This window comes from Periophthalmus magnuspinnatus, chromosome 14 (assembly GCF_009829125.3).
Source record: "Periophthalmus magnuspinnatus isolate fPerMag1 chromosome 14, fPerMag1.2.pri, whole genome shotgun sequence".
NCBI classification, from domain to species: Eukaryota; Metazoa; Chordata; class Actinopteri; order Gobiiformes; family Gobiidae; genus Periophthalmus; species Periophthalmus magnuspinnatus.
In genome coordinates, this window is record NC_047139.1 from 11,423,045 (window position 1) to 11,446,289 (window position 23,245).

Here is a 23,245-nt window from a genome sequence, read left to right on the forward strand (position 1 = left end):
TTAGCCATAAAAATACCTGCAAGTGAATAAACACACTGCTTAGTGGTGTCATAAATAAATAAAGTGTTTAGATAAGCTGTGAGAATTTCACTTTCACACCAGTCTGACCGGAATAACTTATCACACAAATCAAATGAGCCTGTTGTAAAAATGAAGATGGAACTGCTCTAAAGGTTAGAGTAATGCAAAAAGACAAAGGATAAATGGTCATAAAAATAATTGTGCACTGTTTGGCATTGCAATTAACAAAACATTCTAACTTTTGAATATTGAAATGTGCTCAAAATGGTGTCCATAAACAAGAAGCTGAAACCCATGAATACCTTTTAAGCTATGCATTTTGATATTTTATTTATTGTACATGTTTTATGTTCTGACTGAAATAAACTCAACTACATCATCATTCAAAACTTGGATGTTAATGTGGGCATAATGAAGGTTAGCTAAACTACATGGTTAGCTGGTTTTATACAGAAGAATTCCTGGAGATAGGTTTATTTGTTTGCAGTGAAAAAAAATGCAGGTTTGGTTTGTTTACGCTTAAAAACTTTGTGATGGATTACCTTTGCGCCCTCTATCATAAAGAGGACAGGAAAATGTAATTGTAATTGATAAAAGACAATTTAAATGCATTTACATTTTTTTTGTTCATGTAATAAAGTAAAATTTGTTTTGCAAAGCTATTTTGACTTAATCTTGTAAAGCCTTTTTGTTATCTGCGAAACAGGAAACAAGACTGGTTACACTCTTAGTATGCTAGTTGTCTGGCAAAAGTCTGATGGCCTAAGTGGTGAAATGTGCATATAAGCTCATTGCGGTGAATAATTAGAATGTTAAGAATGCATTACGAAACTGAGGAATACATTTGGACTGCTACAAACACTTGAAAATAAAGTTGAGTTTTTCACATTTTTAAAGCTGTACAAATCAGATACTGTTAAAGTGTAAGTAGTGTTTAATTTATCTTTTTGCTAATATTAAGTTCCATATATTTCCCTGTGTTTTTCCTCAGAAACTGGCTGTGTTGAAGGATGGGTTCCAACTGGACTCTGGGTCTCAGCAGGAGCTCTGGGGCAGCTCTCCCTCTCTCTCCAACTCTGAGCTGTCAATCAACCGCCTCTTCTCTGACGCTGGATCACAGACAGACGCACCGGCTGAGGTTAGGACCGCTTCTATTGTTTTAGCTGTAAAGTCACTGTTAATTAGGTCTGTGCAATATACAGATACACTTTTGATAAACTTTTTTTGACACAATAAGTTATTTTAATTGAAAACAAAACTACATGCCTTAATGTATTTGTCAAATATGTGTTAAAATACTAATTAATACAGACTAAACCAAAATCTGCCTTTTTACGTTTAATTTTAAAAACCTTTCTGCCCAATGGAGAACCTTATGTTGTTATGATATATTTACCATAAAGCGCCTCTATATGTGAATTTGTTTCTAAAGATGACTGAAAACATCTTTGTTTTCGGTGTCCAGGTTATGTCCAGCAACAACAAACTGGCAGAAAAGGTTCGTCTGAGTCTGAAATATGAAGAGGCCAAGAGAAGGTACTACAAACACACCAGCTGCTACTACTACTTCAGCTAATACTACTAATAGTAATGGTTTAACCACAGCATACCAATTCAGCCATCTTTCAATGCACCCATAAAGTGACTACAGAATTTATTTTAATCAAACAAAATGATGAAAACCAGAATTTTGCTGTTTACAATGTTTTGAGAAATATATTTTGAAATGAGTGAGCATTTTACAAAACCAAAACGCATACACAGCATACACTTTTCATTTCCATAGAGTTCACCAGTATCCCCTCTGTCCCATGTCTCCTGTAGGATCGCCAACATCGAAGTGCAGATTGCAAAGCTGGACAGTGAGGCGTGGCCCGGCCTGCTAGACCCGGAGCGCGACCGTCTGATCCTGATCAATGAGAAAGAGGAGCTGCTGAAGGAGCTGCAGTTTGTGAGACCACGAACGCGACTTGAGCCCAATGACGCAGAGAAGCTGGAGACGCAGAAGAAACGTCTGGAGAGAGACCTGCAGGCCGCGCGGGACAGCCAGAGCAAGGCCCTGACCGAGAGGTGAGAGAGGGGACAGAAAGCAGCTTTAAAGGTCCCATATTACGCAAAGTTGACCTCTGTGAGCTTTTAGCCATGTTAGAAGAGTGTTACCTCTTCAGAAACATACCTTGAATAGTGGTTTGTTTCCTTCACATGTTTGAGTAATCCTTTGTCAATTGTCTGTCTACATCTTCAAAGCTCAAAATGCTCTGTTCCGCTGTTTGGCAACTATAGAGCTGAAATAATACAAATGATTCTAGTGAAGGTGTATGGAGTTTAAAAACACAGTGGAGCACTTCCTGTATTACCACATGACATCACAAGGTGGAGTATTTTCTGTCTGAGAGAAGAACGCAGCCTAAATTTTGAGAAAAGTTTTGTGTGTTAAATGTGTGAATAAAACAAAACCAAACTCCAGGTATGTTTTTGATGAAGAAACCACACTATAACATAGATCAGAAAATATCATAATGGCTATTTAATACAGGAGCAAAGGCTGTGACATATTGCTAGTGCTCTTCAGACTGTTTCCCTCATGATTCGATACATGATACATGGCTCATGATACAATATTATCAGAACTTTCTACTATATTATAATGTTGTTCCCTCATCAAAAGCATGCCTAAAGTGTATTTGATTAGTCTTGTGAGCTTTCTCTGGCCCTATACGAACACTCCTTACAGTCAGCAGTAAAATCCCTGTCCAAGACTTACCCATACGCCTACACAACCCATGCTCCCACAGGGCAATTTTTCATAAATATAAAATAGCAGGATACAAAACTATTCACTACAACAGCACAAACCTGATGCGATGTGCAGTAGTTTTATTAGCTGAATGCAATAAAATTCTGAAGGGGGACTCAGAGCATCAAAAACAATAAAAAATAACATGGCGATCTAAATATATCATGTGTTAACAATTTATACTCCATAGACGTGTTATATCGCCTCTTAAGCAATCTATGTATGTCATCACGTCATATAATATACTCTACAATGGAAGCATAGCCAGACTGGACTGCACTAGACTGGAATGGACAATACTATTACAATGTCTTGAGGGTTCATTTCTCTCGGTACTGATGGTAAAATACACTTCTCCAGCTTTAGAAACTTCAGTGTCTCTCATACCTTTTCTTCGAACTCTCAGACTACTACACTTCACTTCACCAACCTCGCCCATGTATTTTTGGTGATTGTGAGTGAATCGTGGTTGAAAATGTGCAGCTTATTTGAAAACCTTCACAAAAAATATGGAAGTTGCATTTGACTTTATGACCTTTTAACACTACAGTCTGCAAAGTGTTTATTCCACCCAAAACATTGAGTCAATCTTTTGGTTGTAGTTGTTGTAAACCCGGGGGGCGGTTAATTTGACATTTTGAGTCTGTGAATAAGTGTCTGTGTGTCTGTAACGCGGCGCTGTATCAGAGAACAATCCTTCACTTGTTCGGACGCACTGAAGGAAATGTCTTTGTCGAGAGACGTTCGGAGCGTTTCGAGTTTCACAGCCACAGACAAAGTGAGCTCAGGTAAGGACGGAACAAGTACGAGCTCTGTTTTAGACTGAAGTGAAAGGGGGCAGGGAAGAGAAGAGAGAGAGAGAGGCGGCAGGAGAAGAAAAGGAGATGTGACACAGAGGGGAAGGGAGGAGAAGACAGACAGAGAAAGAGAGGAGAGAGATAGAGGATGGAGAGATGAGACAGGGAGGGCACAGTGAGGGAGCTGACTTTTAGATTAGGTCAAATCAAGTCAGGTAATGTAATACTGTGTTTACAATTACACTATATTAAAAAAATACATTATTAAATCTATAAAATACACTTTTCACAATAGTGTATGTTGTTTAAGGGTGCAACAATTGACTTATTTAATCTATATATTTGCTTACGATCTGCCACATGGGTTGGTGCTCAGCTAGTTTCCCTAGATCCACATCACGTATCGATGCAAAATCAAATCTACTCATACATTATTGGTTGTATCTAGATACGGATAAGCAGAAGTTATACGTTCAAATACCATTGCTTTCTGCTCATCAAATAGTTTTTTTATTTTTGCACGGTATCAAGCTGCAGCGCTGCCATCGTTGGGGAGTTACGACAGAGGACAGCCACATGGTTATCATCAAGGGAAAGCGGAAATTTAAACCATTATATAAATGTAATATTGCTTTTATTAGTTGTTGAATATGCTTCGAAGGTTATAAATGTGATAACATGGATAAGATCGCCGCTGATTGTAGTGTAGTATGTGGCATATCGTTCTAAAAACATAATAAATAATAGTAATAGTAATAAATCTGGCCCACCGGAATTGTTTCATTTCTTTTTTTTATTTTATTTTATTTTTTTTCAATTTTATTTCCATTTTTTAATCTACAGTAAACACGTTACCTTTTGTTTTTTGGGGTTTTTTTTTTGTTTTTTGGGTGTGTTTTTTTTTATGCCAGATGCCCTTCCAGCTAGTGGTGGGCAATCTTAACAACAATAATCACATATTTGTTAACCATCAGAAATGAGCTAAAACATGTGATGAATGTTATCGTTTAGGTGTCGCCATGTAACCACATAAGCAGAAATAACTACCCTTGTTTGGAAGATTACATTTTTGGTAAATTCTTTTCACAGCTCTTTAACCATTGTTTTATGTTGAATAATGCAATGCTAAAATATTAAGTTATCTTCTCAATATATCGCCCAGCTCAACATGTGACCTTCGATTGTTGATTTTATCTTCAGTGATAACATTAATCACAATAATTCATATTTTTAATAAACATCAACGAAAGTCAATAATCCATTTAAGTGGCAATTTTATGTAAGAATTTTGTGTAACTTTATCACAGTTCTCCTTTTATAAAACCATTCACTTATAAACCCCCTGAAACCTCTTTTTTCCATAACCTTTTTTGAGCGTAACCTGATCAGATTCGTCCTCGCCGCCGCTCCATCAGACACTGGTTTTGTGTTGAGCAGCTGTTCTGTTCAGACTAAACTCATTGAAAAACATGACACTAGGGCTATGATTTCACACAAAGGATCAGCGTACTTCACACAAAGAGCCGAGTATGACTAACACTAGGCCTGTCTTGATAACACATTTTGGAAGACGATACATTGCTGAAGAAATTTTAGACGACAAATTATAATATTGAAGCAAATTTATGCCACTGACACAATAACCCAAGAGCAGATTTACACCACAAAAATTATTATAAATCTACAATATAGTTAAAAAAAAACACAAGCTGCAATAAATGGCTGAATGAATCTGCAATGGGTCATAGAATGTTATTAATTTCACCTATGACTCAAATCTTATCATATTGCCAAAAAATAATAAAAAAAAAAAAATCCCAGTAGCGCAAAGAAAATGGGCACATGATAAATACTGACCCCCCCAAAATGGTTCCATCTATCAAATACTCAATAAGTTGAAGTTGTAATTATCATGACAGGTCTGACTAACACTCAGATTCAATACAGCGGGCTTCTTAATGGACTCAAGAGGAGGTTTGTATTTTATTCAAAGCTCAGTCAAGGTTTTATAAAGTTGAATCTTTTGCTAATTTAGTTAAAGGCCCTGTGCTCATTCAAAATAAGTCTGCTGTGTACTGTCTGGATCTAATTATGAAGTGTTTTATTTTCCCAAGATTCAGGAAGTGTGCAGTTGTATGCTAATTGTTAGCATTACCATGATAGCAAATCTCCGCTCTGGTCTCTGAGATTTGTGAAAACCTCTTAACTCATTGAGGTGAATAATTTTGATGTTCATAATGCATATTACAAGTGAGGACTGCAAGCTGTTTAAAATGAACTAGTTTTGGTTTTCACGTTTTAAGAAAATAGGGTACAGCGCTTTCATGTTTCAGTTAACAAAAATTAAAATGGTGTGCTCTTCCAATTTGAATTTAAATGCATGATTATGAAGAAATAATATTATACATGAATACACGTACAGGGAAAATGTAAAACTAAATCACCTGATGCTAAAGAAGAATTGTAACTTTTCTGATGGAGGGTCCACCTTCTTCTCCATGAGGATGTGATTGTGTTTCCTGGAATGCTCCCAGAGTGTTGTATTAAACTAACCTTGCTTGCATTTCATGTTTTTTTATTGTTAAAATACCTTTAAAAACATGTCTTCTTACTGCAAATGGGCTTCCCTGACTACAGATCTGCCTTGTAACTTGGCCTGGTGGCTTCAGCTGCTTGTGTTCATGGAAATATGTTTATTGCCATACTTTGGAACATTCCAAGACAAGCAATAACATCACCATGGAAACAAGCAGGTGGTGGACATTCCACCAGAAAAAAAATACGTAGCTTTTAGCCTTTAATAAAGGCTAAAACCAGGATTATTTAAGGACTTTAACCAATAGTAAATATGGACTAAACCAATGTAAAACTAAACAAGGACAAAATTAGGACTAAACCCCAAAATAAGTCAAAATAAGCATACCTTCTGCCATCTAATTATAAAGCGTTTTATTGTTTGAGAATCAGGAAGGGCTCTGTTAGCATACTAGGTGTTGACAGCAAAACTCATCTCTGGCCTGGTGAAAAGTGCCTAAATAAGTAGAGTGCCAGAATGCATAGGGTAAGTGAGGAATAACTTTGGACCACTGCAAACCATTTAAAAAAAACTAGTTCTGTTTTTCATATTTTTATGACAGTAAAATCAGGTTCAGTACCTTTTTAAATTTTAAAATTTCATTTATTTAATTTCTCATTGTGCCTGTTTTTCTTCCTGCAGGTTGCGTCTTCACTGTAAGAGGAACAAACTGGTCCGTGAGCTGGAGGAGATGGTTCGGCTGGCCTCGTCTCTACACTCTCAGCTCAAAAGGTGACAAAAATCCAACTTTTATTACTTAAAAAGAACATTTTTTTTAATATTGAACTCATAAAGGGCAGTTTGACAAAACACATTCAAATATTCATAATATATGATTGAAGGGAGCAAAATAGACCATACTTGCCTGTTGTTTCTGGAGCCAACAATGTGACTAAAGTGTCTTGACCGGCCACACAGAAGTAGTCTGTGTTTGGCTGAAGTTTGAACCCGTAATGCTCTGATTTATGGAAAATTATTTGTCGAATCAGGTTTTGAATTTTAAATGCCATTTTTATCTCTTGGGATTTTTTAACTCTGAAAAAAACATGTTTTAATTATTTTCTTTCACCTTTTAAATATTCAGCACAAATATTTTCAAGCCCCCAATTCAACGGTCAAAACGTTTTAGAGTGTAAATTTGCGATCATGTTTGCTTTTCTGTTCTAAGAAGACATAACGGACAATATGACATTTCATTTTTTTAAAAAGTGCTGAATTGTGCCTCTAAATGGCGAGGTTCACTTTTCAGAAATACCTCTGTATACACTTATTTGAAAGATTACACTGCTTTGTTTTATTTTTAATTATGGCTTTTTGATTGCTACTCTTGAATTTATTGAGTTAACATTTTTAGTATTTATTTCATATTTGTAAAAAGCTTCTCAAACTGTGAAAGAATAATTGAGCTCAGTTGAAGCATTTAACCATTGAACATTTCAGTCCTATCTGGTTTGGAGTCACTGGAGGAACTTTTTAAATATCCTCCTTAAATTTTTCAAAGCTGAGATAAGATGATGTAACACTCAGGCAAGATTTGGGAATGGTTTGGTTCAATACAGTTCTTTGCTCTACTAAATTACTCAAGACAAAGGTGAGGTTTAAATTCACTGTTCAGTTCTAATAAAATAATAACCAAATTCCTTTTTTCATGACAAAGTCCTCTTTTTGACTAAGTATCTACTTGATATGAAGCTGATAGCTATATTTATTAAGTATGAAACAGCCAAACAAATTGATGCATCAAATGATATAGAGTTGTACAAACTAGTGTTGCCATAACACTATCATTCGATCGATTTCAGATGCCACCAAACAAAACAATAGACAATTGAATGCCATTTTCACTCATAATAATTATCTGTAATTGTACAATGTGGTCTTTATATCGGTTCTGATATAGATTAAAATTATTTAAAAACTATTCAGAAGACTCAAACGTTCTGTCCCTTTTTTTAGTATGGTACTGCTATAATGAAGATCTATTTTCTAGTTTGTAATAATATTTTTAGTAGGTGGTGGCGCACTAAACAAAACAGTAGAGGATTATAAACCTCAGCTGGTTTTAATTTGGCGCTCATTCTGCTTGCTGACCTGATTGTTGTTCATGGATTTGAGCAGTATGAATTATTTATTTTCTAAAAAGCAAGAAGTCACTGTTAGCATGCTAGTTGCTGACGCAAAATTCTGCTCTAGCCTCTGAAAGTTGCAAAACCTGCTCCTAAAGTCATTGCTGTGAATAATTAAGATGCTCAGAATGCATAAGGTAGGTGAGGAATAACTTTGGACCACTGTGAACCTGCTTTTAAATGTTTTTAAGAAGGTAAAAAACAGGTCCAACACCTTTAACTTGCCCCGTCTCTCCCCACAGTCTCTCGGCCAGCACGCTCTCTTGCTCGTCCGGCAGCAGTCGTGGCTCTCTCACTTCATCGCGTGGCTCTCTGGCCACCACCTCCAGCCTGGGCTCCACCTCCTCCCTCAGCTACACCGACCTTTACATGGAGCAGCCCGAACTGCAGGACCCGGACTTCCAAAACAAACTGGACTTGCTGCTCCAAGATGGCAGCCAGGCGGGTTACAGACCCTCCAGCTCTATCCCAACCATTCACCGAGCACGAGGTGGGTCACGAATTGCACGGAACGGGAAAATGTTGAAAATCCCGGGAAAAGACTGAAATTCCTGGTCTGAACCGCATACAAAAACTTTCAGAGACGCCAAAATCTATGAGCTCGCTGTCCCCGCGCTCTTCCCTGTCATCGCTATCCCCTCCATGTTCGCCGCTGGTCACGGAGGCGGCGTTCCTGTCCGGAGAGGCGTTCCCGGGACAGGCGGAGGGGGCGGGACTAGATCTGGAGCTGCACAGTCGGTTGCAGGAGCTGGAGATGAGCCTGGAGACGGAGCAGAGGCGAGAGGAGCAGAGGGGAGGGGTCTCGGAAGACAGGAAGGGAGGAGCTCTAAACGAAGAAGGCAAAGGTAAAGCGGGGGTCATGCTGTATCAGGGATGGGAAATATTTACAGAAGTTAATATCTATCCCAATAACAACAATCTGACTTTTTAGCAATCCATTAAAAATATCAAATTAATATCAAGATAAGATAAATTCCTTGAATTAAAGGCCCTGTATTAAAGGCCTTTTTTCCTCCCATGTATTTGAGCAATACAGATATATTGCATAAGCAGCTCTTGAGGTCAAAAAAAAGTCCTCTACATGGTGTCTGCTTCTAATTATAAAGCATTTCATTGTCTGATCAGGAAGTGTGTGTTGGTATGGTAGTGTGAATTCCACTCTGGTATCTTATAAAGTCATCTCTGCAAATAAATAGGATGCCCGGAATGCTTAAGGGAAGTGAGAAATAACTTGGGATTGCTGCAAACTGTTTAAAATGATCTAGAGCAGTTTTTTTTATTTTTTTATAGTAAAAGCCAAAGTTAAATCTGTCAACTGGACAAAGTTTTTGTAATGAAGACATTTTACTGCTCATCCAAGCTGTTTCTTCAGTTCTGGTCAGATTACTAGTGGACATCTATCTGAAGGGAGGGGCTAACTACACTGAAACTGTAAACAGCTATGGTTTACAGTTTCAGCCGAATGGTAGTGCTGTTTTTATGTTTTTTAAGACAGTATAATCTGGTACAGTGTTTTAAGTACGTATTGGCTTGAGTTGAGAAGAACTGACTTTTCAATAAAATTGTCTACCTATGGAACAACATTTTTTTCTGATTTTGTTGAGGTAAAGAATAGAGTTTTTTCTTATTTTTTTGTACGAAAAGTCTTGTTCCATTGTTGGATCATTTTAACGTCAAGTGAACCCTTCTCAAATGAAGAAAAAATATCATAATTAAAGTCATTTTAATTTTCCTAGAAATTATTTTGCCATGCAGTGCTGTACAGTTAATCACATTTTAATAATGTATGCATTTATTTTAGAGGTTGGAAATGGTAATAATATCTCTACTTGGATCAGCCCAATAACAATCTATAGACTATTTTTATCAGAAATGTGCTAAAACAGCCTCTCTGGGTGATAAGACGATAGAAGATTTTATTTTGTTAAGTTAATGTGAGAAAGGACAAAAAAAGTGAAATATGGTATTTTCAATTAATAAACTACAAAGCAGAAAAAACAAAAATCATATCTGAAGGAACTGTGCAAGAAACACAAATGTTCAAATAAAATCATTCATATTGTCAACATAAAGCTTCTGTCCCTTGTAGACTCACAGTGGGAAGAGTAACCAAAACTTTTACTCAAGTACGAGTACGGGCACACTGTTTAATATATTACTCAAGTTAGAGTAAAAGTATGGCGTTTTGAAAATGCTCAGAGAAGTAAAATTGTATAAATATACTTAAGTTACTTAAATGTAATGGTGTAAATGTGACTAATATCTACCTTTTGTTTGTAATGGGTCTGTGTTTTTATCTTGTGAATAATATTTTTACAACCCGCACAGTTGATAACCCTTGAAGACAATAGCTTCATTTTTGCTGCGTGTGCTTAAAGCCACTGGTCTCTTAATCTCAAAGCAATCAGCTCTTCCATTGTAAATGTGAGTTACAGTAAAGTTATTGGGTCAAGTAGTAAAAACTAATTGTCTTTCATTTTAGTTTATTACTCATGCATAAAGTTCTTTTGAACTGACTCTGTATTGTTATTCATGTGTATATATTAATCATATATGTATTTTATTTTTTTCTGTAATTACCATAACAGGATAGATTTTATTGTTGTTTTGAAGGTTTGCAAAATTAGAATATGTAGTATTGTCTATAGTAAGAACATTATCTGGAGAAATTGCTAAATTGTTAATATTTGTGTTTGTTTAGATGCCCTCACTCCGAGAGGAGCCGTTCAGAAGAAGAGTGGAGTGACCTCAGCTGTGTCTGACGAGTCTGTGGCCGGAGACCAGTGGGGTCTATGAACCGTGCTGAGCGGAGGTGAGGTCAAAACACAACTGTTACTGATCATTTATTCAATTATACATATATTTATTATATATGTATATTAATACAGTATAATAGATAGCAAAAGCCAAAGTTAAATCTGTCAGCTGGACAAATCATAGTAGGAGTGAAGACGTTTCACTGCTCATCCATTATTTTTTTCTTCAGTCTTCACTCCTACAACGATTTGTCCACTTGACAGTTTTAACTTTGGCTTTTGCTACGGAACGACCTGGACAACTGATCGTGTTACCGTATACACCTACGGTATAATTCGTACAGAAATACTCGCTCTTGCCTAGTCTAGCTTTTCGAAACAGCATTCAGGGAAATTTGTTTGGTTTTTCTCTCACCTATTAAAATCAATCAAATGAATGCTGACTTGTGACCCAATTTATCATGAGTTTAGGCAGCCTGCCGATAACTTCCTGATTCAGAAGCGTGGTTAAAACCTGTGTCATTCCCTCTCTGTAGATGGTCCAAGAGTTCTCTAGAGGAAACCAGACCTCTATGATGCAGGACCAGACTGAAATTTGAGTATGAATGTTGTATAAATGTAATGAACAAAATGTTCTGGCTGGTCAGACTTGCCTGTGACAGATGAGGCAAGTCTGACCAGACATCATCACAAATGCACGATTTTAGACCTTGGCAGTAAAGAAATAGTGTTCAACTTTAAGTGCAGCTTTATTATTTGCGTGTGTAGTTAGATCCTTGTGAACACCACTTGAAGTACTGTTGAACTTAAATGACTGTGTGGTTCAGGTCTGGCGTTCTCTCAGAGCTGGAGGAGCGTCTGTCTGCAGGCTGCGCTCAGGTCCAGATCAGCCTCAGGTTTGAGTCCAGAGACCAGAGATTCACTGTGTTTTTGACACAGTTGTCTAACTGCAGAGCCCTCAGTCTGCCACACAACCACAAAATGTGAGTACATTATCTTTTTTTTTTTGTACAGGTACAATGTTATTCTACTAATATGTGTGAAGGAGTTTATTATTGTGACATAACTCTAGCTTATATTTAGACTTGGATAAGGATTATTATTATAATTATTAAAAGAAAAAGTATATTTTTTTAAAGGAGGGGATATTATGCAAAATTGACTCTTCATAGTCTTTCTACCACGTTATTGTTTCCTCATCAAAAACATGCATGAAGAGGTTTTGTCATCCATGGGAAGTACGCTGATTGTGTTGTGATAGCGCTCTAAAGGGGGGGGTGACAGGTTAATACTATTGTTTTTGGCAACTGTAGCATTTTAAAAACAATTTACGTTAACGTGGTGATCTAAATATGTTATGTGTCAGAAGTTTAATAACCCATAGACATGTAATACCCCCACTTTAAAGTAAATTACATAATTTTTTTTTGTTACACCGTTTATCCCAAAATGTTCTTATGAAAAAGTGATTAAAATACACAATATGCGTGTCATCTTATCAGCTTAGAGTACAGAACGATCTTTGCTTACATCCTTTTTGCAGTTACGTACGTGTGGCGGTGCTGCCGTGCATCGGGACCAGCCGTTGTCTGTTCAGAACTTGTGCTGCTTTGCCTCAAGAAATAACAGACTTTAACGAAGTGTTTGGGATGCAGATCTCCCATAATGCACTGCGGCAGAAAACGCTTCGTGTCGATGTCTGCCACACCAGCAAAACGGGACGTGAGGAGGTTTTGGTAAATTATGTCAATTTTAATACTTTTTGATAGATACCTAATACTGCGGACCACGAACGCCACACAAGAGCAGTAGTTTTGCTTTGAATGCTAATTTAATAATAATTGATTTGGATGCTAATGGGTGTGAAAGTGCCCATTAGGAGCTGAATGAATATCCTAAGTATGACTCAAGCACAGTGCACACTTGTGTAGCTCAATAAACCTAGTCTACAAACAAACAGTAAACAATAGGTGTTTTCAATTTTAGTGTAGTTAGCTCCTCCGTTAAATAGATATAAGGCAGGTCCACCAGTAATCTGACCAGGAACTGAGAAGCCGGCTTGGATGAGCAGCAAAACGTCTTCACTCCCTACAACTTTTTGTCCAGTTGACAGATTTTACATTTCGCTTTTACTTTGCAAAGAAATCATCTAGTCATCACAATTTGCTCAATTTCTTACCCATTTTCTTAATTCAACATTAAAACTCTGCTGTGGATGATCATTGTAGGGTTTGTCAAAAGTATCAAAAATCAGATACTTACTGATACTAAAACTAGCATTAAAAGTACCGGTAGATACTCATTTGAGCAAGTATCGAACTTCCTGGACAACTAAAGGATTACATGGATATAAGATCACATGATAATAGAACAGAAAGGTAAAAAGTTTATTTAATGTTTAAAATAACATTCTGTTGTCTAAATAGTATTTTATTGAGGCTATTCCTTAGTATCGATATTGAGTTTGAAATTTTAGTATTGAGACAACACTATTTCATTGTATATTTTTCTTCCTTGATATGTTTTTTTCCAAGATGAGACAAAGCCAGGATTGTGGTTCAGACATTTTAAAACATGAACAGGGCACCACTACGTCCCAACGTTAACCACATTGAAAATATGTGTTGGGACTTCTGTGACAGGAATGCGATGGTGTCAACAAGAAGGGCACCTGATATAAAAACAAAATATGATGTGAGTGATTTGCAGTGATAAACCTGATAGGAAAGAGGTTGTATAAATAAGACATAATCTCAAATGTTGGCTTTGAGCTTCTGTAAAGGAGTACAGATTTAGTTCAAACATTTTCTTCTAGTTTATTGCAGTGTTATATGCTTCTGATAGCATTTCAGTGTATGACTAAATTATTTGCCTTCCTTGTGCAGGCAGGAGCTCAGATCAGTTGGCTGACCTCAGCTGTTCAGAGGAGAGAAGCACAAAGTGGTACAACCTCCTGAGGTCACTCGTTTGATATGAACTCCAAAGACAAAGAGGGCGCCACAAACCGATGGAGATCAGGTAAACACTATAAAAAGGTGCCACTATGTCAGTTTTTTGGTGGAAGGATCTGCCACCAGATTGCCTTGAAATGTTCACTGTATGGCATTATCACCATGGTGACAAGCAGATGATGTCGTCAGGCCAAGTTACAGGGTTATAAGCATTTTGGGCAAAGCAATAACATCCATGGGAGACAAGAAAGGAGGCATATCCTCCTCTAGAAAGTTACTCAGTGCATTTTTAACAAGTCATATGTTTAGTTTCAGGAGATCTTTAAATATATCATTATCTAAAACATCTTTGTGTTGATTTCATCTTTTTTTTCTTTCAGAATCGTCTTTCCAGTGAAAGAAGTAGAGCTCCAGAGGAAGAGGAATGGTCAGTTTTTATGTTGTATTTGTTTGTCATTACATCATCTAACCCAATGACTGAGTCACTATTTTTTTTCAAAATTGGACACATTTGTTTCGCTCAAACATCTGTAGTAATTGTAAGGTACCCAACCCTTCTTCAACAGAACATTAAAGTATGAATTGCTAGCTACACTAATACAAAAGTCACATGCATTTCTGTTTGTAGAGGCCTAAACTACAGGGTTGGCAGGTTTCATACTTAAGACCCCATTGGAAGTGTATATTATTTTCTCTGCGTAGGAGTTTATATGACCTAAATAATTATAGTCTTTGCAACTGGCTAACTGCAACCTTCAAAGAAGCTATTTTAACAGCACTGTATCAATTTTTTTTTTTAAACGGACGGTTTGCAGTGGTCCATAGCTATTCCTCACTTTCCTAACATATTCCGAGCATCTTAGAATTCAAACTGCACACTTCCTGGTTTGAGGACAATACCAACGCTTTATAATTAGATGCATAAAGCACTTTTTCACCCCAAGTGTTGCTTTTTCAATACAGTGTTTCCCCTACCATTATATTGGCCGTGTCAATCAAATTATAAGGCACTAATACAGGTTTTGCGCTATGTCGTAGTCAGCATCGCTCCACTCAGCTGTAGCCACCGCTGCCTCTTCAGATGATATCACAACTAGGACAGATGCAGAAACTCCCAGCTCAGGAGGAAGTTATATATAGTCTGTAGATAACAACATGCATACTAATGCTTTGTGGCACTTTATAAGTAAACAACACGAAGGCAAACTAGTTTAAATACATCTGTTAGCATAATTTGTTTCACAGATAAATTGGTGTGCACTGTGCATGGGTGATAAAGCAGTGAAAAGAGTGAGATTTTACTCCTGTTACTGTTGTGCTGATTTTGGCTGTTACTGCTTTTATTCAGGAGCACTCCATAAGTAACTTTATTAGAACATAACGTCACAATTCATTACTGCAAATGATTAAGACCTTAAGAAGAAATTAAACTATAAATTATTGAATTAAAATGCTCAAACCTCTGAAAATATTTTTCTAAGGTGTTTTAAAGCCATTTAATTGTTTTAAACAATAATAAATCCATGGGACTGACAGTTAATTATACATTTATTTAATATATAGGTTTATATTTTTCTCCAACATGCATCGTACATGTACACGGCAACTCCTCCAATTAAACCAGGGCTGACAATATAATATATCTGTACTCAGGCAAGACAAATTTTATTCAAGTAGTTTGATTCAATTTATCATTCACCTCCTCTAAATAACATAATCTGAACAGCACTTGTAATTAGTTTGTTTAGTTCTTTATTATTATTTCAGAGTAAATATTTCTTAAACACTATGTCCTTTTCTGTGACAGGAAGTAGAGTAAATATTTGAGCACAAAGAGAATGCAGCTAGACTGGTTCATAGCTCTAAATACACTCTCACACTATTTTAAAAAAAAAATCTGATAGGGCCCCGCCCCCTCAAATGTAGGCCCCGCCCCCTTCACAACTGTCCGTTTTGTCAGATCACATGATCTTTCAGAGGCACATGCTCAGATTAGAAACAATTTTCCGAACTTGAAAGTGGATTAGTAGAGGTGGTCTGTATTCTTCCCACATTCGCTCTAACAGTAGCCTCAGTGAAACACCTGTTTTTTATGTCTGTGCCTCCAGGCCTGATGAACCTTTGGATGAAGACATTTTCGAGATGAAGGAGGAGGCGGAGAGACAGAGGAAAGAGCAGAAGAGGAGGAGGATGATGAGGAGTTTTACCCTGAGGACGGTCCATTCACAGAGACTGAACCAGAGAAACCAACCACCAGACCTGCACACAAACCTCCTGCTAACATCACTGAGAAGGTAACGCCATAAAATATTAGATTAAGTTCATATACAGGTTTACAAATGAACAGCAACCCATTTTCACTGCATGGGTGTGTGACAGTGGACTGAGTCAGTAGAGATGGGTTCTGAGACAGAGCTATTTAGAGACAGTTAGTTATTCTCCTGACAAATTATTTAATATGAAATCATTCTGAATACTAGTGTTTAATTTATACTTCAAGTAGGTAAATGAAAGGAGAGAACAATTATAAGATGTTTAAAAGTTACTTAATTGTCTGTGTCATTCTTTTCATTCCCATTGTTATTTCGCTGCACATCTGAAGCTCCACCCTTTCCTGCAGGTGAACAAGGAAACGAATGTGGATGACCTACTGTCAGCTCGCCCTGTGGTTCGGCCCAAAGAGCGGCGCCCGGACATGCCCCCAAGTCAGAGCGGGCAGATGAGCTTCCTCAGAGGCAACACCATTATTCGCTCCAAAACCTTCTCCCCCGGGCCTCAGAGCCAGTATATCTGTAGGGTAAGGCACTAGAACATTTGTATTTTTATTAAGTGTAAATGTTTGTACTAAATGGACAATGCTTTTTAGATAAACCGCAGCGACAGTGACTCGTCCACTTTGTCTAAAAAATCTCCTTTTGTGAGAAATGCCTCAGAGAGACGCAGCATGAGGATGAAAAAGGTACAGCTAAAATATTTAGTTTAAATTGCCATTGTAATTTTGCTCTTCTTGCAGTCACAAGATGGCCACTGAAGTTGACATGACCACAGTATCGTATCCATGCTTGAGTTATGCCCATCGGTTCTATCTTATCCCCGTGTATTTCCTTTAGCCCACAGTGGTGGTGAAGCCCCTCGACGGCCTTCTCCGCACCTCCTTGGACTTGGAGCTGGACTTGCAGGTGACCCGGACTCGACAGGCACGTTTGACCCAAGAGCTGCATGTGCTGAGGGAGCTGAAGAGTCAACTGGAGAGGGCGCGGCAGGAGGGGCAGAGAGAGCTTCCCCTATGGGTGAAAGAGGATGAGCGCTTCAGGCTGCTGCTGCAACAGGCCGAGAAACAGGTATGAACAATGACAGGTGCTTAATGTGATGTTAAACAGTAGATTGACAATTTTCCTCATATTTAAATTGAGATTAATTTCTTACAGTGTTTATTTTATTGGTGTAGTAGTTTCCATCATAAAGTTTTAAGTGTTAAGGCTCATAAAATTTTTATTTTTTGAAGTAATGATGATCAAGGTTATAAAAGATTTCAGGGAGCCTTCAGCAGATGGCCCAGTGACCTCCAGGGGCCCGTGGACCCCAGTTTGAGAATGGTGGGTTTAAAGGACATTTCTCTGATTTTGTGTTTGTTGTGGTTTAGACTCGCGAGGAACAGCTTCAGGAGCAGAGAGTGGGAAAGATGATGAGAGCTGCGGCGAAAGACGTGAACAAGATGAGAGTTCAGAGCCGTAAAGAGGTCCCCGAGGTGCAGACCTTCAGGTAAAACATGAACAAACCTGAGATGGGCACATTATATAAAACCGTAAAAAACAAGTGAATTGCTGTATCAATTATATTACCTAAGTGCTCTGTAGTAGTTGTGTATCAATATTTTTTTCTGCAGGCAGGAATTTTGAATCACCCACAATTAGGCCTGTTATGATAGCAAATTTTGAAGTACAATATATTGCTGAGAAAAATATAGACTATAAATGATAATATTAAAACTATACCACTGACACAATAGCCCTTAAGTAGAATTATCCCCCAAAAAACTATTCTAAATGTATGATGTGGTTAAACGCTCAAACATCCAAAAATAAATGGCAGAATGAAACACTTTGGTAGTTTGTATTTATAATGAATGAAAGAAGTTATTTATTCAAACCTCCACAGCTAAAATCTAATCATTAACGGGAAAAATAACAAAAAAGTGCCCGACTGGTACAAAGAAAAAGTACTTATGATAAATACTGAAAAATTATTGTTTCATCTAACATATATTGAACGATAAGTCAATATAGTATTTATTGTGACAGGCCTACCCACAATGCATTAAAATGTCAGAAATTACACGTTGCCCCACCCCAACAGTAACCATTCTTCCAAGAATCCATGAAGTTAGATCTGACATTTGCTTCTGTTTCTAGGGAGAAGATGGCATTCTTCACTCGAGCTAAATCCACAATCCCAGATCTACCTGCGGACAACGTGTGAGAGGCACATTTCAAAGTATTTCTGCTCTCCATCTGCTGCTGCTGCTGATGCTGCTGCTGCTGCGGTGGCGTTTAGTGATGAAGCAAACATGGTGGTGTTATGAAGTTGTACAGGAATCATGATCTACGTTAGCATTAGCACTGTTAGCTTTTACCCTGTCTCCTCTTCTGTTTCTCTCTTGTTTTAATGGCGTTACTGTTACTAACACACTGTCTATACCCGCTTTTAGACTTTTGAATCATTCCAGCACATATCCACTCACTATTGAATCGTATGAAGGATGAATGTTTTTAAAAATCATGGTACTGATTTAAAACATATCAAGAAAACACAACATATTTATATCCTTAGAGACAACAGCACAAGAAAAAGATCTGATAATTATTGAATTTCTGTGGGCTACAAAAACATATTGTACATATACAGGGCCCTCCACAAATACTAGCAGCAGCAAAGACGGAAAAAATATTATTGTTTTAGCATTTAATCTAAACTTTTAGATTTCATAAAATGTAACTAGTGAATCCAACAATTCTCCCAAATCCTTTCTTTCATTTTTCTTTTTTTTTTTTTTGACACGGTTGTGTAAAGGTTAAAAAATCTTTTCACCATAAAACTGGTTTATAATTTTGAAAATGTATAATTATAAATATATCACATACAGTTTAAACCATAAAAATACAGTTTCAAGTTTCAAATTAAGTTTCAATCACTAGTTTACTATGAATGTAGTTGCACAAAAAGGGGGCCCTAAATGGACTCACAGCTTCCATAATAACACTATAAACTCAATTCTGATCTTCACTTGAATTTATATTTTAAACTATGAAAATAAAAACTGGGAATTATTCAAAAATATATCACAAATCGCAAACTGGATTTCACTGTTTTAAATGTTATCCACTGCTACAATAAGAATGTAGAAATAGCACTACTAAGTCACTCAGGTGGAGCTGCACTTTACACAACTGGAAATGTGGAAAACATGGAAAAATATGGGTTAAAAATCTTGTGCTGAGTCAGTGATTGTAAAAAGAAAAGATGAATGTTCAGTAACTGTGAATTATTGTCAGTTTCAGCCAATAAGAACTTGTCAGAAGGAACGGTGTTTTGATGTCATGCTGGGTGATATTAACAAAAATCTCTATTTTTTTTCCCCATTAACCAGATATAATAATCAGATATTTTTGCAATCCATCAGAAATGTGCTTAAACGTGCCTGTAAATGACTCAGTTGAGGTTTCAAGTATTGCACAAAAAACAAATGCACTGCTAAATTAAACCCCACAAAAATGCAGAAATATCGCCTTGTAAAGTAGTGTAGAGGATTACACTGCAGGTTTCTGTTGTTTTATTGCTATCAGCTATTTTGCAGATTTTTACAATTTTCTTATAATATACGATAAACTTAATACTCTAATTTTGCAACAATTTTGATATTATCTTGCGCACAATATATCGTTCATCTCTATTTTACCCGATATGTTTGAAAAGGATCTGGCTGCAGTCCAGGAGGAGACTGTACCTCTAAAGTGCATATGACAGGTTAAACTACTGAAATTTTACTAGTATTTTTTTGTAGTTTTTCAATTTTGGTGACATTTATAGTTTTAATTCCTGATTGGAGTAACATCAGACATGACATTCATTGAGGCAATTCCATAATTGTAACCTTCCAACCATAATAGTTTAGATTAGACTAATAAAATAAATGGCTACACCTTTGTTTAGTTAAATGAAGGTTTAAACTGTCAGACAAACATTGCCTGTGCATTTTGGATAGATTTTTTTTTATGTTGATGACATAGGTAGAGGGATCCAGAACTCACTGCTATTTTATGTATTTTTGTACTGTACTTCTCAACTATTATTAATATTTACCGCAGGTACTATCCCACCAAACCCAGACCTAGTAATAATTAGAAAAACCTGAAAACCTGTCATATGCACTATAAGCCTAACCCTAAACTACCAACTTAACCTTGTAGCGATTGGGAATTAATACATTGTTCAGAAAAGATTTTGTATTTGGCACTTGATTTGACATAGAAAATCTCCACACTTCAGCCAATGGAGCTACACTTTTACTCCATACAGCGGCTGCACTTAGACTCATGATAGAGTCATGTTGTCATCGCCATGAAAAAAACTAGAGGACATTTATGTATCTAATAGGAAACAAGGTCCTTAGTCTTAGTTATTGTTTTAAAATTTACTTACAGTGTATTTTTATTGGATACCAGATTTGTTGTCCTCGATAAGTAGTACTTTAAAAATGTTTGAAAAAAGCATGTCAGTATTTTGAGTTTGGTTAAATTAGTTCATTAAGAAAAATATATATAAAAAACAAATCTTTTGTCATTATGCTGATTATAAAAATGCTAAATTCTTTTTGACAGTAATCACTAAACTATAATATTTGACTCTCCCTTTTAAAAATGTATTTTCAAAAAGTGATTAGTTTTTGTTTTCACTGGAGAGAAAATGTTAAATATGGTGGAATTATTGAGTCATTCATACATTTTTCATGGAGGAATTCAGAAACTCAACTGTAGTGAGTTTGTTTTCTGATTGTACTTTCAGTCACGACTCCACAGTTTCCACGGTAACCCTCTGGAGCGTGTCAGCTGCAGACCTTGGCGTTTCACTTTTCTGACATCTTTATTGAGTTTAGTAAAGGAAAAATAATAACTTTAACTTCTGAATTCAGTGTCTAGCTTCACTGGAAAGAAACCCACATCATTCAGACATTTCGTCCAACTTAATTTACTAAAACAAAAATTAGTATTTACTAAGTTTGTTAATGGTTAAAAAACTGTCTCTATAATATTTGTACAAACAGAAATTATTTTTACACTGAGATATGAAAGTCATATCTAGTGATAGGAGCACAAAAACTGACAAACATTGTCTATCGTTTTGGTTTTGTTAAGTCATCACAACAAGTACACTAGAAATCCTTCCATTTTGTTGTTTAAAGGAACTGTGTGTAAGATCCTAATTTTAATTTCCTAAATTTTACTTATCTCTGTCTCCAAATATGACATGGTCAAATCAGTTATGGCTTTTACTGATAATAATTGGAATGCAGATTTATTCTTGATTACAAAAACACCAGTCCCATTTATGCTAGAATTTGGTGTTTCAGTTCTCAAAACAATCAGAAAGCAGATTGAGCCTCACATGAGTCTTATCACTTGGGTTGCCTGTTTTGATGCTGAAATCCACTTGGTTTCAACCCAAAATGATCTGAATCACCACCTAAACCCCAGCACCTGCAGCCAATCATGAATCAGTGCTAGTTTTTTACACTGCTAGAGAGTGCAGGCTGCATACAATTCCTTTAAAAGAAAAAGAATAACCAATACAAAACATGCATAAACAAAACTTGGATTTTTGATCAGGATTAAATCCTGGTAATATTTAAAAACAATATCAAAATCTGTGTTAAATGTGCTTTTGTTTTCCCCTGCCTTTTACATGTATGTAATATGTTTCAAGTTTTCTTCTTTTATTTCTGTTCATCTGTATCCACTGAAGCTCAAGTACAATTTAAACATTTTATCAAGAAAATGTTGCCCTTTTCACCTTTTACTAGACGTTTACTTGAAAATGTAACAGTATGTAGAGTCAAATGACCATCTCAATCAAGTCGAGACTCAAATGAAGGATTGTAGCTGCGGAATTGTCAAAATATCAAATGCTGTTAGTCTCAAATGATTATTTTTTCATTGAAAAGGATGTGATATAATAATTTTGATGTTTTTTTGTTATAAAGTGCATTTTTTCTGTTTTATTTTTCTAATCTGAGAAACTGGAGGAGGCTTGGACAAACAGGAAGCATGTATTTATTGTGATTTGGGTGTTGCGTTTCCTTGTAATGTTTTTTTTTTTCCTCTTCTTTTTGACAGTCCTCCCAAAAGCTGTGAATTATTTTCTCGTTGTTCTGTCGACCAGAGTTGTAAATATTTCACCAGCACAGAATAAAAGCAGACGTTATGTTTTATAGTTTCACAACAAATAAAAAAGGTCTTCTCTTCTAAGTTTTCTTGTGGCTTTTATTACACATTTTTACACCTTTTGTGGCGTTTATTGCCTTGTTTATGTAGGGGACCATACGATTTTCAAAAAAAAAATCTATTACAAGTTTTTCACAAGTTCATGTTTTCATATAAAAGTACAGCATTTGATGTGTAAAATTGATCTGAGCAATCTGAAAAATGGACTGAGCCAGGTTTAAATTTCTTGCATCATTCTGTTTACATATTAGATACAGAATATTTACAGAGAGTATTTTCTATATCTTGGTTAGTGTTTGAGTAAAATATCTTTTACTAGAAGTTGCCCTAAAAATTCAAATTTCACCTCATTTTTTTCGCCTCAGTTCAAACTTTGATAAATCAGGCTTAAAATTAGAATGTCCTTGGTGTACGATGGTCAAGTCGGTAACATGTTTTTCAATCTCCATAAAGATGAATGTTTAATGCTATAGTATGGAACATCCCAGGCAAAACAATCATATCTGAATGGAGATAAACATGGCGAAACATGCATTCTTATTGTGGAGGGGCTTGCATCTCCAAAAATCTGATTCTTCTTCTTATTATTATTTTATTATTTATATTTTTTTTCTTAATTTTACTTATTTATATTTTCTTGTTTTTATGTATTTTTTTTAATTTATTTTAATTATTAATATTATTTAGGATTTTCTTTTAAAAACTACAACTACCATATCCACAG

The 23,245-nt window shown here is 36.2% G+C and overlaps 1 protein-coding gene across 1 annotated transcript; it reads left to right on the top strand.

Annotated features, from left to right (window-relative positions):
* Positions 1-432: 432 nt before the first annotated feature.
* wwc1 (WW and C2 domain containing 1) lies at positions 433-22,543 on the top strand. Its single transcript, XM_033977735.2, is given in 22 exon segments — positions 433-438; positions 1,013-1,159; positions 1,487-1,557; positions 1,846-2,091; positions 6,833-6,922; positions 8,559-8,858; positions 8,860-9,161; positions 11,018-11,097; positions 11,099-11,133; positions 11,900-12,055; positions 12,616-12,808; positions 13,958-13,970; positions 13,973-14,030; positions 14,032-14,107; positions 14,404-14,450; positions 15,831-15,833; positions 16,155-16,317; positions 16,644-16,820; positions 16,890-16,982; positions 17,134-17,364; positions 17,667-17,785; positions 18,436-22,543. Coding segments are annotated over 22 exon segments (2,673 nt in total). The 3' UTR covers positions 18,503-22,543.
* The last annotated feature ends 702 nt before the right edge of the window (positions 22,544-23,245 follow it).